Source organism: Agrilus planipennis, unplaced genomic scaffold (assembly GCF_000699045.2).
Source record: "Agrilus planipennis isolate EAB-ADULT unplaced genomic scaffold, Apla_2.0 scaffold50, whole genome shotgun sequence".
NCBI classification, from domain to species: Eukaryota; Metazoa; Arthropoda; class Insecta; order Coleoptera; family Buprestidae; genus Agrilus; species Agrilus planipennis.
Window position 1 is genome coordinate 340,322 of NW_020438881.1, and position 15,648 is coordinate 355,969.

At 37.0% G+C, this 15,648-nt stretch overlaps 1 protein-coding gene across 1 annotated transcript in view; it reads right to left on the reverse strand.

Moving 5' to 3' along the window:
• The window catches only part of LOC108734881 (homeotic protein proboscipedia), a 57,474-nt gene extending 49,263 nt beyond the window's left edge, over positions 1-8,211 (reverse strand). Inside the window, exon 1 of the mRNA XM_018466593.1 lies at positions 6,840-8,211. Within this exon, the coding sequence (XP_018322095.1) occupies positions 6,840-7,281 (442 nt within the window). The 5' untranslated portion in view covers positions 7,282-8,211. The remainder of the gene's footprint in view (positions 1-6,839) is intronic.
• Positions 8,212-15,648: the final 7,437 nt, after the last annotated feature.

Genomic DNA, 15,648 nt, shown 5'->3' on the forward strand with positions numbered 1-15,648 from the left:
CTATATTAGCAAGATCAAGACGAAGACCAAAACTAGAAGTATTTGAGCGAGACCAAGGCCAAGACCTATTAAGCAAGACTAAGTCCAATACCAAGACTGAGACAGACTAAACAGATTGATTAAAAATATTGGTGTCTTCAATCCTGTATTAGCGTCTTCATAATAAATGAAAGTTAAGGTTAATTAGCAAATGAAATTACTTTTGTATCAATCTTCACTAATTTCATACTTAATGCAATAAAATTATTGAACATTGACAAAATAGTGCTAGTGTCATTTGTTAATTGACCTTAGCATGGATCTTTATTAAATGACGACCACAAATCAATTAACTAAATATGAATGTATTTAAATATCCAGCAGAAGGAAGAACGGAAAAACTAATCGACAACGATTTTAGAAACATCCGAAAAAAAAAGACTGTTCCTGACATTGATAGATTGTGTTAAAGACAAATCAATACAACTACAATACAAGCCCTATAACATGTTCGACATTCAATAGTGCGACTATAATTGTTGTGTTTGCCACTGTAGTGACGGCATTCATCATTGTTTTGCTCTCAAAACGGGTGATTAACAACACTTCAATGAAATTGCACAAATGTCTCACTTCTTTTGTATTTCTATTTTATTCATTTGTGTGAGAAGTTCTCAGTGTTTTAGATATTAAAATAGAGTAGAGTGAACTGTAGAAACATGAGGGTTACCTGACTTTATCGCTTCATGGCACGTCTATCACTGCTTATCTTCTACTTCTAGTAATACTTTACTACTTACTTGATTTTAATGGTCTTAAATTGACGTCTGTTCTCCTACAAAGATCAAGACTTATTTTAGTCATAAGTAGTAAAGGTCTGTATTGATTAAGAATGGAATGTTTTGTCGCCCCACTATTTTGGCGATTTTCTTAACCCACTTTGATTGCTCAACAGGGTATTTCAATGTCTCCCTATTAACAGCAATATAATTTATTGCTGATGCTTGATGACCCCCTGATGCCCATTATCCTTGGTCCATTTATCCTCGTATATTTCTCTGTCGTGTTACCGCTTCTCGCCGCTTCCCCTAAACCGTATCCTTCTTACTAAATCCCTTGTACTCCTGTAAACAGGATAACGTAGTAGCCCTTAGGCTGGTTGCTGCCTGGTCGCCCCTCCGGTAGACCGGCGGCATTTGACAAATGGCACAAATGTGTGAATCCACAGGTTTCGGCGGCACTATATATGAGCTCTTATATGGTGTCGGCGTCGTCAGCGGAGTCACAGTAGGCGTCGGCGACGTCGCTTATGTGTACAACACAACAACACGCTAAACAGCGTCAGGGGAATGCCCTGTGGAAGGATGGTGGCGATACTTGACATGAATTATGGTGTTAAACCGTAGGTCTCGATTCGAAAGTCCTGAAGGACGTGATACTTCATTTACGTCTTCATCGAGGTCCTTCACTGCGCTGGATAATTTATTGAAATTTTCTGCGGATAAAATGTTTTTTCTTTATCATGTCAGCCTGACAGTTATTGATATTGACATCAACAAAAAGAAGAAAAAAATCGGAAACATAACACAAAGCAAACAATTTTATTTATTCTACAGGAGAGTTCGATGTACTAGGGTCAATTGAAAAGTCCCCGGCCTGACACATAGATGGCGGCACCAGAACTAAATCCATATGATTTTCAGTTAGTCCTAACCTTCAAAAGACGCGTCTATAAATTTGACGGCTGTCGGATCATTAGTTTGTGAATTATAGCATTTTTAGTGAAGCAACTTTGTTATTGTGAAAAAAATGGATAAAAAGGAATTTCGCGTGTTGATAAAATATTGCTTTTTGAAGGGAAAAAATACAGTTGAAGCAAAAACTTGGCTTGATAAGGAATTTCCGGACACTGCCCCAGGAAAATCAACCATCAAGGATTGGTATGCTAAGTTTAGACGTGGTGAAATGAGCACCGAAGACGGTGAACGCAGTGGACGCCCAAAAGAGGCTGTTACCGACGAAAACATTAAAAAAATCCACAAAATCATTTTGAATGACCGTAAATTGAAATTGAATGAAATAGCAGACACTCTACAGATATCAACGGAACGTATACATCACATCATTCACGAATATTTGGGTATGAGAAAGCTCTGTGCAAAGTGGGTGCCGCGCGAGCTCACTTTTGACCAAAAACAACGACGAGTTGATGATTCAGAACAGTGTTTGAAGATGATCACGCGTAATAAACCCGAGTTTTTGCGTCGATATGTGACAATGGATGAAACATGGCTCCATCATTTCACTCCGAAGTCCAATCGACAGTCATCGGAGTGGATTGCACACGATGAACCCGCTCCAAAGCGTGCAAAAACGCAAAAGTCGGCTGGCAAGGTTATGGCGTCTGTATTTTGGGATGCGCGTGGAATAATTTTCATTGACTACCTTGAAAAAGGAAGGACCATCAACAGCGACTATTACATAGCGTTATTGGACCGTTTGAAGGACGAAATCGCCGAGAAACGACCGCATTTGCAGAAAAAGAAAGTCCTGCTTCACCAAGACAATGCACCGTCTCACAAGTCAGTGAAAACGATGGCAAAAATTCATGAATTGGGCTTCGAATTGCTTCCGCATCCACCGTATTCTCCAGATCTGGCCCCCAGCGACTACTTCCAGTTCTCATATCTCAAAAGAATGCTCGTTGGGAAAAAATTTTCGTCGAATGAAGAGGTGATCGCCGAAATTGAGGCCTATTTTGAAGCAAAGGACAAATCGTACTACAAAAATGGTATCGAAAAGTTGGAGGATCGCTATAATCAGTGTATCACCCTTGAAGGGAATTATGTTGAATAAAAAAAACGAATTTTGCAAAAAAAATGTGTTTGACTATTTTAGGCCGGGGACTTTTCAATTGACCTGTTACAATTGCCATTGCTTTTTGGATTTGTTGGATTATTAGGTAAGTATTTTACATATGTTATCTTATGTTTCAGAAATTACTCATAGGACCAACAGCCTTTGATTCATGGTTGTGCTGTCATATCTTCCGTTCATGCAGTTTTCCAATTCGTTTTTTTCTTTCTGTGAAACATGTGGCATTATTCATTTTCGTCGAACTAATAGGGTTACGTTCGTTGGAGGTAACATTAAAAGTTTATTGCCGAACGACATGCAACGTGGTAGGCGTTGACATATTCACACGCATTCGAGCAATATTTTTTGAAGGGCCATCTCGTGAGCGGTCTGGCAGGCCAGTTGGAGTTGCTTCGCTTCGCGTCGATACAGTTTAAAATTACTGAATTACTCTAGCATGCCAGTGTAATTCTGTTTCCTGTGGATTATTAACTTTACGGCAGAGAGCACATGCGTCATGTCATGTCAATAGTGGAACGCCCATACGCCAAGTACTTCTCCTCCACAGAGAAATGTAATTGGTAGGTATATCTGCACTTACACCATGAAGATTTGATTTTCCAGACCATCTTGTTGTTACTCAAATAATACCATAATTTTTTGTGAAATGGTATTAAAATTCTTCATCGTCCATCTAGAACTCCTGAATGTGTCAGATGAAAATTTTATTCTGTGGAAACCTTTTGGTTATAGTCTGATTGAAATTACATTTTTGTGAGTTTCTAAGCAATATTATGGCTCCTGGAATTGATCATTTTATCAACCCTACATATCTCAGCTTTTTTGGGTAATCTCACTGAAATGGATTACCATGAGGCTGGCTCACGATTCGATGTTGATTCTGACTTTGACTCTAATACTGTGTCTGTTTCTCATTTCTCTCAAAATTGTTCTTTATTGCAAGAAAACTCCATCAGTACGTGTTGTTACCTATTCCACATATGTTTTTCACTCAACAATCATGATATCAGCGGTGGTGCAGTGTAACAATCTGTAGTAATCCTGCATATGTAAAGGTGAAGTCAGCATCAAAACAACTAGTGACGCAATAAACGCTTTTCGCTGACTTCTTGTTACGGTAGTAAGTATGCATATCTACGAACCTAAATGGGTAGATGGAGAGTACTTATCTGTTGAGATATTAGAATACAGGAGTGAATCTTTCGATCGACTATATGGATATCCCTTACTTGACATCAGAACGGAAACTGTAATACTTTAATATATACTCTAGTGTAAGGAATTTGTTGTTTAATGAAAATTCTAAAACCTTTGTATTTTGATAATAGGAAATAGTCCTGTTCATATGCATGACCGTCAGTTGAACCAATACCTTATCATTTAACGTACTGAAATAGAAAATCGAAGATGTGCTAAGGAATAAATTACGGAATAAAATAATGTTCACTATACCAATTAGCACACTTTTCTTGTCTAGTTCATGTAGTTGTGAGCATTTTCAAATAATTTAAGTTTTATGATATGAACAGTGAGGGCGGCAGAAAAGAGAAGGTTAGAAGCGTTCCAAATGTGGAGCTTCAGGCGAATGATGAGGATACGATGGGTAGAGACGATTAGAAATGAGGAGGTATTAGAAAGAATAGGAGAACAGAGACCACTGTGGAAGTCAATACGAAACAGGCAAGATAGGCTGGTAGGACACCTTCTCAGGCATGAAGGGCTAGTTAGAAACATATCAGAAGCAGAAATAGGAATTACGAGGGGTAGAAGTAGACCTAGATTAGATTACAGTTCACAAATAGTTAAGGATGTGGAATGTTCTAGTTTTAGGGAAATTAGAGGATTAGCTCAGGATAGAAAAAAGAGTAGGTAGGTGTCCAACCAGTCTTAGGACTGACGACCTTATGATGATGATGTTAAATCAAAAAGAGAGTGAATGTTGTTCGAATTCTCACATCGACTTCATTCCTGGACAGTGCTTGGGGGGTTATTTTAAAACACCTTTGTTTCTAGGTGCCCTCATATAAAAGTCGCGTACATACGAGCGCGGGACGATATACGATGGTGTAAGTGAAACATTCGTATCGGTAACAAAAAGTGGAGGCGGGCGTCCAACCAGTCTTAGGACTGACGATCTGACAAAAAAACTCAAAACTATGAATTTTTTATCCATTGAAAATTGTCATAAACTGTCCATGTCATGCATGCGTGCGGCTTGGACGGTTTAGATTGGAAAACTGGACACAGATATAAATTATAAAGTGTTAATGTCTACATAAGCATCAGCGATGATAAAGCAACATTCAACACAGGTAGTGATCCCCAATGGGAAATGTGAGATAGATAGTATTATTTTATTACGTAATTCACGTTCAAATCGTTGTTTTCTAATTTCGTCATAGCAAACGATAAATAGTAATTATTGTTTTGTAAACATCTAATTATGCAAAATTCGGGAAATAATTTGTATGATTTGCAGTTATGTTATGAATAAGTACGTACCTATTAAAACTATTAGATATGCTTGAATTTTTACATTGTACAGTCCGTTTAGCCAGGTCATGTGAATATCTAGATTCAAACGGCAGATCTATCGACCGGTTTCTTAAAATGGAGCCATTATTGCAATGTTTGTATGCCAATAAAACTCTTCGTTATTATTGATTATTTCTAATCATATGCTCACGTGAATTTAAAGTTAATTTTAGGTCAAATAGCTTTGAATGAATCAACCAAAAAATTATATATATCTCATCCTGTTTGCTGATAACATAGAGGTAAGCAAATTATATTTAGCACCTGAAGTAAACTATGAGGCAGAGAGTTTGGTTTATTATAATTTTTGGATTTGAATTCGCCATAAATTACAATCTCGTCAACTTGTTTGGGATTCATATTAACAATAAAAACATACATTTCAAACATCCAAAGAGGCTAGCAGTTCAAAGTCATGTTTCAATTTGTGTTGTTTTCATCTGATCAGTTTAATCCGTTTAAGTCATACTATCATGAAAACACATTTGATCATAGTAGAGATGTAAATGATGTCCAATTTCACACACTATCCCCATTTTATTTAAGTACTACTTGTACCTGTGGCTGTTTTTTTTGACAAATGAATAGTGATTAAGTATATTGTATGCTTGTATAATTCTTTTCACTTCAAGAATTTGCTACCGATACCTTTAATGGTACGTTAGAACAGTAACCCTTTCCGTCTTAGAGGACTTGACCTGTTTTCAGGTGTTGATTTGTAACCCACTTTTTTAAAAAAATAATCCTAATAACTTTATGTGATCTCATCATATTTCCCAAGTGATATAATTATCATCAAAGAAATTGAACATCCATACTAGAGACTTCGCGCAGCAGGTACTTTCATAGACATTACCTGTATATTTTGTCCAAAATGGAGGTTTCAATAGATATTGTTGATAGCTATATTGTCTGTGGGAACCTAGTTTCATAGTTTCATAGGTAAGTTAATTGTTTCACAATTTTATTGAATAATGAAGAAACAATGACTCTGTCCACAGACTTTTGATATTCATGTTTGTAGAATGGATTAGCTTCTGACCAAAACACACTTACCCCATGAACTGGTGCTTTTCTAATTCGAGACTAAAGGCCGTCGTCAGTTGGGGTTGATTCCTTACGTTTCGCTAGCACGAGTGACGAGCTTCTTCAATGTTCCCTGAATCTCCATTGAAGTGCAGACCTCATCCAGCATCGGACATGAAAGGATTTCTAAAGAAGGTCGCCACTTATACTAGCGAAACGTTAGGAGGCAACCCCAACACACGACGACCTTTAAACCAGAATCAGAACAGCATCAGTTAACCTACTGGCTGCGAGAGCCTTTACTAATTTGTATATTTTCGTATTATAAATAAATGTTTGTTAACTTTTTGTGGATTGTTAAATGAAAGATATTTTGTTATAGGTTTTACAGTGTAAAATAAGTTTCGGTTTCTTTTTCTTACCTTGCTGACTACTTTTCCTGGTAGTTTTCTTCTCCTTCATCCATGGATATTCAGGAACATTCACGCCAGGGGATCCCATTCCATGAGGAACATCCATGGGATATCCACCTCCTGGCGATGGATTTTGAGGACTAATGGCAGTATTTCCATGGGACATTTCTCCAGATAGATGGGGCAAGGCAGTCATGAACTCCGCCATGGACGGTTGACTATTGATGAAGCCAGTTTCATTGCAGCCTTCCAGTGGAAGGACCGCAGGACCATGCGGAGGGGCTCCGGATGAGGTCAACCAAAAGTTGCCTGCTCCGGAGCCCTCAGGGGTTGTGGGCCTCGTCTTCACCGAAACGTACTCTCCTTCTTCCAAGTGACCCGCCGGCATTCGGTAGTGTTGTTTAATGCGCATCGACGGGAGGGTTTCCGGAGATATCGCTACCGAAATCATCCATCACATTCAGAGCGTTTCACCAAAAGGAAATACGTTGGATTTCGAAAAACCCAATTTAAATTGCAGCTTTTGAAGCATCAACCGAATTTTGTTAAGTTCAGCAAAATCTTCCAGGGTCTTCCAAAAAGTTGACTATATCTAAACATGTGTGAGTTTTGGAATGTTATCTAGTTGTGGTTTATAAATCTTAACCGATACAACACGATGAGGACCCGCTTGTGTTTTAAGGAATACTGCAAGGAATCAGGAGTAGCTCTAATGAAGAAGTACACCGAAATGTTATAAAGGCCGGTACATGCATTTTCTGTAATGGCAGCAAGTTTGTGAAATAACTCTCTCAATAGAAAAATACATTTCTGAAATCCCGTGAAACAAGAAACTCATAAATTCATAAAAACTATCCGCCTGGAAATGGACAACTTCATAATTAAAAGACCAGCAAATTATAAGTATTGTGGAAATGCTCTATTGCCTAATGGTTTTTCTGTAACTTTGACAATAACTAGAAACTCAAGGAATTAGTTCAGGACACTCTGAGTCACTTTTCACTCAATGTGCGGTCTATCCAGTTCCAAAAGAAGGGTAAACTGCTTGGATCCTTGTGGGTGCACTCAAATCACTTAAAGTTAAACTGTTCCATATATTCCATTACACTTTCATAGCTTATCAATAGGGAGTTTACATTCCCTTGTATGAAATTTTCGGTTGGGATGGTAGGTGTCCCATTGGAATTACACTCACAAGTTTTTGGAAATGCATGGTATTAGTTTGATATCAAAAATTTATCACTGGCACTAAGGAAACGTAGGAATTTCCAGACAAATCTTACTGAGTATAATGTTCGTGAAAAATCCGAATGCACTTTTGATGATGACGATGACGATCACTTCCAACAGTGTCACCGGTCACTTCGCGATCGCGCCAAATTTCCCGAGATGCACCGCGCGCTTAGAAGAGGAAACGATTGTTACATGTATGTCCGCAGTTACTGTTAGTGACAGTTGTTTTTGTTTCTTTCCTATTGAGGAGGATGATGGCCGGTCACGTGAGGTGTCGTTGAGCCAATGAGAATATCGCTAACCCTCTCCAAGAGGCGGTGGGCAGGACCTCACGAAGGCGGGTCCTGCGATAGCGTGACAAGATGCCAGCAATTATACACGATCAGAAAAATTTTCTCTTAAAAAAAACTGTGCGTTATCAGGAAGGAAAGCGGCTGACACGGGAAAGTCCCCGAGCTGCACAGGCTGTTGACAGGGGTAGAATGCACCCTGTGCGTGCCGCCGTGCATTTGAAGGGTATGAACGACGCGCGCGTCCTTCTTCTGTTGCGCTGGAGGGGTGCAAGAGGACGGACTTGGATCCAAGAAGAATTTTAAATGATAAAAAAATACCAACGGATCCTATTTGATAACCAACCAAAATTGGTATCTATCGAATCATATGTGAGCTTAATAAATAGGTATCACAATGGGTAAGCGTCATTTAAGAAAAACGGTATGAACATTTCCTTTGTAAGGACATAATCCTTAAAGGCTTTAAAATCTTATCCAATAAAGAAAAAATAAGTTACAAAGTCGATTGAAACTTGAAAACACAAACACTGGATAAAACTTGTATTAGGAAGGTAGGAAATGTAATTAAACTTAATGGTAATTTTTCGAAGTGATGGATACTCAAAATGAATTATAGGAAGCAATTACCTTCTGTTAAACTTTTGTAACTGACAAGAAAATCGATTTGTAACAGAAAATAGAAAAATTACGATGGGAGTACCATACTCTTGGAGCTCTGAAGTTTATTTTACTGTTCTCATTCTTTGATATTATACCACTGGTATTAGAGTACATACTTATTGAAGTTGTTTTGCCAGAACATAGTTCAATTTTAATTTTTATGCTTCTTTTACTTTTATGAACGCCTAATCTTCTAATGTTCATTTAATTGTAGAATTTTTTTCTGTACCTTCTTATCTCCTTACACATTGGATACTTCTGTAAAGTTTTCTTCAAAATCCTGGAAATGGTAATTTTTATGGGTACTTTAAAATAGCCATTAAATGGGATTAAGACAAAATGGATAAAAAGCGTTTCATGATTTATTTGTTGTATCTAAATACTTATCAATCAATAAAGAATAAAATCATTCGTTGACCAACCTGACCTTATAAGATTCAATCATATGTTTCAGCCCCATACAACAGAAACGTTAAATAAGCAACTACCGGAATAATTTTGTTAGAGTGATTCTTCCATTCAATACCTGGAAGTATTGGATGGTTTTTTCTACCGAACTATTAACATGGTCGTTTTTCTGTTCGAAAATCCGTCCGTCAATTCAGAATCAGGCGCCTGATTTTGAAACTAATACCTTGAGTTGGTAAAGATGGGTTTCTACACTCTCGAGCATCCATAATTGTGTAGGGACGACTATAAGACCAGACTTGTGGTGGTCGGTGATGCGATATGTCGAGAAGTGGACGGCAGTGCCCACGGCCTTGTTATTAGGCATCATTAATCAAAAGTTAGCCAGGAAATGAGTCAACCCTTTGGCCCTTGGCGGCTAGCCACAGCTCACTTGGCGTTCTTGGACGTACCTACATGCAGATGTGTATTACGTACAATATACGATACATTGGTGTTGAACACGACGACACAACGACATCAAGTTTAAGACGCACTTGTTGTAAGTAATGGCCATGTACGGAATATTCATGTGGTCCAAAGATGTTACCGATGGCGAAGTTCTTTGCCCTCCAGTGGGGGCTCGTACTAAGGGGTCCTTTACGTAAAAAAGTCAGATTTCGTTACAAAAAGTGATGGTAATATAATATCAACGACGAAATTTGAAAAATTTTTGTGTCAAATGTGGGAGGTACAAAAAAAATAGGGTTAGGGACATTTAGGATGTCATAAACCGAGAAAAGATTTAAACGGCTAATTGAAGTTCGAAGATCTATTGTGAAAACTGAAGTTTTCGTCACTTTTCTTATTTATTCATGTGTAGCATATGAATAGATAAGAACGGCTTCCACTTGAAGAAAAAAGGACAATGTTCCTACGTATACTTAGATACAATTTTATTGTTTCCGAATGTTACAGTTACTTTATAAGTCTTTTTTGGAGTTGTTTTTACAGCTAACAACAACTGTATACTGAGGATCTTGCTATCCCTTAAAATTTGGAGTCTTTCAAGGTCCGGACTTACTTGACCTGTTGGAAAACCTATACGTGATTAAGCTGTGATAGCGGTAGTTAGGACACAAAAAAATTAAATAAATGCTTGCAGGTCGGAATGTTCATCGTTTTCGAGAAAAACATATTTCAAATTACAGGTAAGGTCCAGCCCGGTCCTGGTAAATCACGCAGAAAGATAAGACAAAGCAACTCCTAATCAGAAGTTAAAAGTGCCATTAGAAAAGTCAAATTGACTTCTGTTAAGGTCAATATAATAAAAATTGCAGGATACATGCAGTCTGCAAAACGTGACTTGTAGCAGGTTTCCACAGTCTTCAGTTTTATGAGGCAAATCGTTCGGTCGCGAATTCAGATTCAGATAAGCTCTTTGAATATCTAATGCGTTATAACTGTTACGCGGGTGTTTTACTTGTCATTAGTCTCATCAATCTAGACGATTGTTTTTGTTACTACGAATTATTACGATTATTACTGTCTTATTTACTGTGGAAATAGTAACTGCTAGGGCAAGTATTATACCTAAACTGTGGAGAAGGGATGTAAAAAAAGAGCGTCATCCAGTAAACTAAGCCTGGTCAATATGATTAATTAAATTACAAGTTCAGAAGTTGGGTGTTGATTGGAGAATATTGTACTAGAGGGTAGAAACCAAAACGGTAGTGAATAATCCGTCATCATTGCTTTTTGAGTTCAATAAGGAATAACGTTTCATTTTCACCAGAAAAAAACAGTTCTGGGGCAAGGTGAATTGGCACTAGGCATCCTAATAAAGGCATTTGCCAAAAAATTTCCTCTTTGTCATCTAAAGAGATGCCCTGAGGAATTGAGACAAGTGTGTACGGTATTGATAAGCTGCTAGATCAACCTTATGACAAGGATTTTTAACAAAACTGATGATTTTCCTGTTTGAAATGTATATATACTACGAGTATCATACGAGCAATATAGTAAGAAATAATAATATAATAAAACAAAACATTATTAGCATTATATAAAAGTGTAATTTCATAAAAAAGTCAACCAAATATTATTTTTTTTTTACATTGCATGAACGTCAACTTTACAAAACGTGAGGTAGATTCTACTTTAAATTATTGCTGTCTTAACACTACAGTTATGACAATATAGCATTTTTTATGTCAGACTGACAATCCTTAGTGGCATGTAGGTATACCAGTTTAAGTAAGTCATTTTGACGACAGCAGTTGTAAAAATGATTGCAACCATATCGTACCTCTAACTTTAAATAATGTTATCAGTACCCGAAATTTATGTCATTTAAACAATGACATTAGTGTTATTTTGGCTACATTCAGAAAGTAATTATTGGCTGGAAGTGATGATGTCAAGTTGAATCCATATTGCAGTGGACCTGCCCTAAACAAAAATTTTCAGTCTCTCAGAGTCTTTCAGCGTCTCTGAGAGCGTCTCTCACAGTCTCTCAGTTATTGCCTAGGTGTTTTTATGAATCTCTCACAGTCTCTGTAAGAGAGACTAGAACGATAAAATTATTAATTTAGAGATTCGAGTCTCTCACAAAGAGACTGAATGAATAAAACTGAAAAATTGAGTGACCCGAGTCTTTCGTAGAAAGACTGGGATCTCTGAAATATGTTGAACTTAGAAAATTTTAACCATGTCTATCGAGACACCACTTATTGGGAGATTTGAGACTCTCGTTCAGAGATTCGAGTCTCTCGTTCAGAGACTGGATACGAAATGAGGATCTCTCTATGAGCGACTCTAGTCTCTCGTTCAGAGATTCGAGTCTCTCGTTCAGAGACTGGATACGAAATGAGGATCTCTCTATAAGCGACTCGAGTCTCTCGTTCAGAGACGCTAAACAGTTTTTTTGACAGTCTCTCTCAGCGACACCAGAGAGACTCGATGAGAGACGGAGATTCGGGTATCGCTTTTAGAGACTCTGAACATTTTTATCTCGGGTGCTGGAACTAAAATTTGGAGTCAGTCTGACAGTGCACGACTAAAACACACCACTGCAAAGGTTTTCTGAATAAATGATAAATAAATACTATGTCTTTCTTGTAGTCGGGTCTTCTACAGAGTAATACTGCTTAATATGCTAACATTTTCTACTAAATAAAATTATGTTGCGATTAAATGACTTAAATATAATTTGGTTCTCTATTAACCATATGTTATGGTATATTCGAATGAATCATTTAAACTTATTATAAAGTTTAGGTTTGTGAAAAGTGTGGAAGGAAATTGTAGAAGGCTTAGTTTTGAACAAATTTTAGTGCCTTATCCGCATTTATATGTGGACACGTCAAAAATACACACAAATCTAAAATTTAGTCTCTTTTTGACCTACATAAACCACTAGCAAGACCCATCGGTTATTTTATAGACCTCAGATTGTTCATTCTTAACAATTTAATAGTTTGGATTGGAACAGTTTCTTACGATGTTGGTGATAATTTGTTTTAAAATTTCTACCAATATCTGAAAAATATCTCGTGTGATTGAGGATGACATTTAAGCAAGCAAGTAACGTAGCGGCACAAATCTAGAATTATAAACTTGACACACGCAAAAGCCCACGAAATTTTAAACCTTTTAAGTTCCAAAAGGAAAAACCTTCAACCTTTTCAGCCTTTCACATGCTGTGTAAGATTTTGTTCTTCCTAATAGTCTTGATGATGTTTAGCGTAAACGTCTTAGTGTAGACACCAGTTGGTTGTCACCCTTTCAAACGAAAATCATTTATCATTAAAATAATTAATGAACAGCAAATACGTCCAATTCGGTCAACACATAAGCAGGCTGTGCATTTCATTCAAATCGTTCCAGTGCATTTACATACATATTTACGTATGCATTTGTTCATGAAACATAAAATGGTGAGAAATTGGTGTCTTTTATTTTTACCAGTCTCTTTCATACCATCTTCTCCTTAACAAAACTTGCTTTAAGCTGTGATCTGGTCTTTACAAAAGCCACCCAGAAGCATGTAGTCATGCGGCATTGTAAGGCGGCAACTTGCTGTTTAAATCCTCATTTTTTATGTATAAAGGACAACGACCTCTTTTAATGCAAACAATTAATAGTCTTTAATCCTTCTTGGTGTATGTTTGGGTCGATGAATATCAATAGATCTCGTTAAAGTTTGGATACAAGTACCATCTACACCTGTCGCCTATTCAATATCTTTCATACAAAATAAGAATCTATTTCCCAAATCCATCTTTAGCAAGTGGTTAAAAAAAGTACCTACTGGTTCTGTTAACGTAAATTTTAAATACATTTCAATTGAAGAATTATCCACAGTTGAAACGTTAGATACCGTGAGCAACGCTGATTAGTCTGATTAGATATGGAGGAATAAAAAGATGTACGTAGAAGGTGAAAGACAAGGATGATCCTATTTCTTATATATAGATAGTAGAACATTAAATTTTAAAACAGGGGTGGCTAGCCTATGCCGCATGCGGCTCTCCTTGAAAATTTTTGCGGTCCATGAAATTTATTAACAATTTTGCAAACTGTAATGGTTACTAATTTTTGGAACCTATGAAGTTAGATAATTCAGGATGCATTGAGGTATATAACAGAGGATAGCGCAGGGTCGAGTAGCCCTTAACAAAAACAAGTAACTTTTCTGCTTACGAAAAGTTAATTTAAAAATTCGAAAAAGATTGTTAAAAGTGCGTGGAAAGAAAAGGTTGGGAGCGTTTATAATGTGGTGTTACATGCGAATGATGAGGATGGAGAAAGTTATAAATGAGGAAGTATTAGATTGAGTTGGAGAACAAGGGGCGGTATGGAAATCAGTAGGAAATGGACGAAATAGGTTGGTAGAACAACTTGGAGGGCATGAAGGGTCAGTTAGAGATATATTAGAAGCAGGAATTAGGAGAAGGATGAGAGGTAGACCTAGATTACATTGCTATTCACAAATATTTAAGAATGTGAGATTAGAAGAAGGTTAGAAATGATGAGGTATTAGAAAGAACAGGAGAACCGAGAACTCTATGGAAGTCAATAAGAAATAGACAAGATAGGTTGGTAGGACACCTTCTCAGACTTGAAGGTCTAGTCAGAGACTTATTAGAGGCAGAAACAAGAGTTAGGAGGGGTAGAGGTAGACCAAGATGAGATTAATTTTCACAAATATTTAAGGATGTGGCTTGTTCCAGTTTTAGGGAAATGCGAAGATTAGCTCAGGATAGGAGTGGAGGTGCTGACGACCTTATGATAATGATGATGATTATAATTGTCAAAGTATTGAAAACCAATATATTAAAAAAATGTGGCTCGGTAGATCATTTGGGTTGGCAACCCTTGCTTAAAGCTTAAAACAAAAAAATAGCTGTTTTGCTTTAGATATTGTAATTCCAATTTGTAGTGGATTCTTAGCTGTAGGTAGTACATAACATAATCTTCTACATATATAAAAGTAATTGAAGGTAATGTTAGGTTAGATAGCTTGTGGGATATTATAAAGGTACAGAATATTCGTTTTTCCAAAAAATGTTGATTATTCCATACGATTTTTTAAATATCGATTCTTCTTAAACCGATCTTGAATGTCAGTATGCGAAATGGTATAATCTTCCAAAGATGAAAACGACATAAAATGAGAAGGTGATAGAAAGGGAAGGGGCAAGGCGATCAAAAGTAGATCATAGCAATCAAATCCTCTAATGTTTCAAAAGTTCATTTCTCCAATTTAATGGATAGTATTAGTAAACTCCTACGCTACCCGAATAAGTTCCAAACCGTGTGATACCTGATGAAATTCAGAGTAATTATTATTTGGCCGTCTTTCAACACAAAAATGAAAATTTTTCTGTAGGCGGGTAATATGCATGCTATATCATGACCTGCACCAATTCAGTGTCTCTTTCTCTTCCGTTGCTTTCCATCTTGTTATTCGCGGTACGGTTTAGAGATTTTCTTCGTTCACAAGCAGCCAAAGTCTAAATTAAAATGATTTATGGCAGGAGTCATTTGTAAACAAAACGAGAGCATTATCTTGCAGTGTGGAGCAAGGCCTAGGCCAATAGAAATTAACGACATATAACAATTCTAGACTTACATCGTCGTCGTCAGAACAAAAACACATTAGTGAAGGAGGATAATTCGTTTAAAAGGGTTTCTAAATTAGCAGTTGATGATGGCACTCGCATTAGGTGAATTCTGTTGAG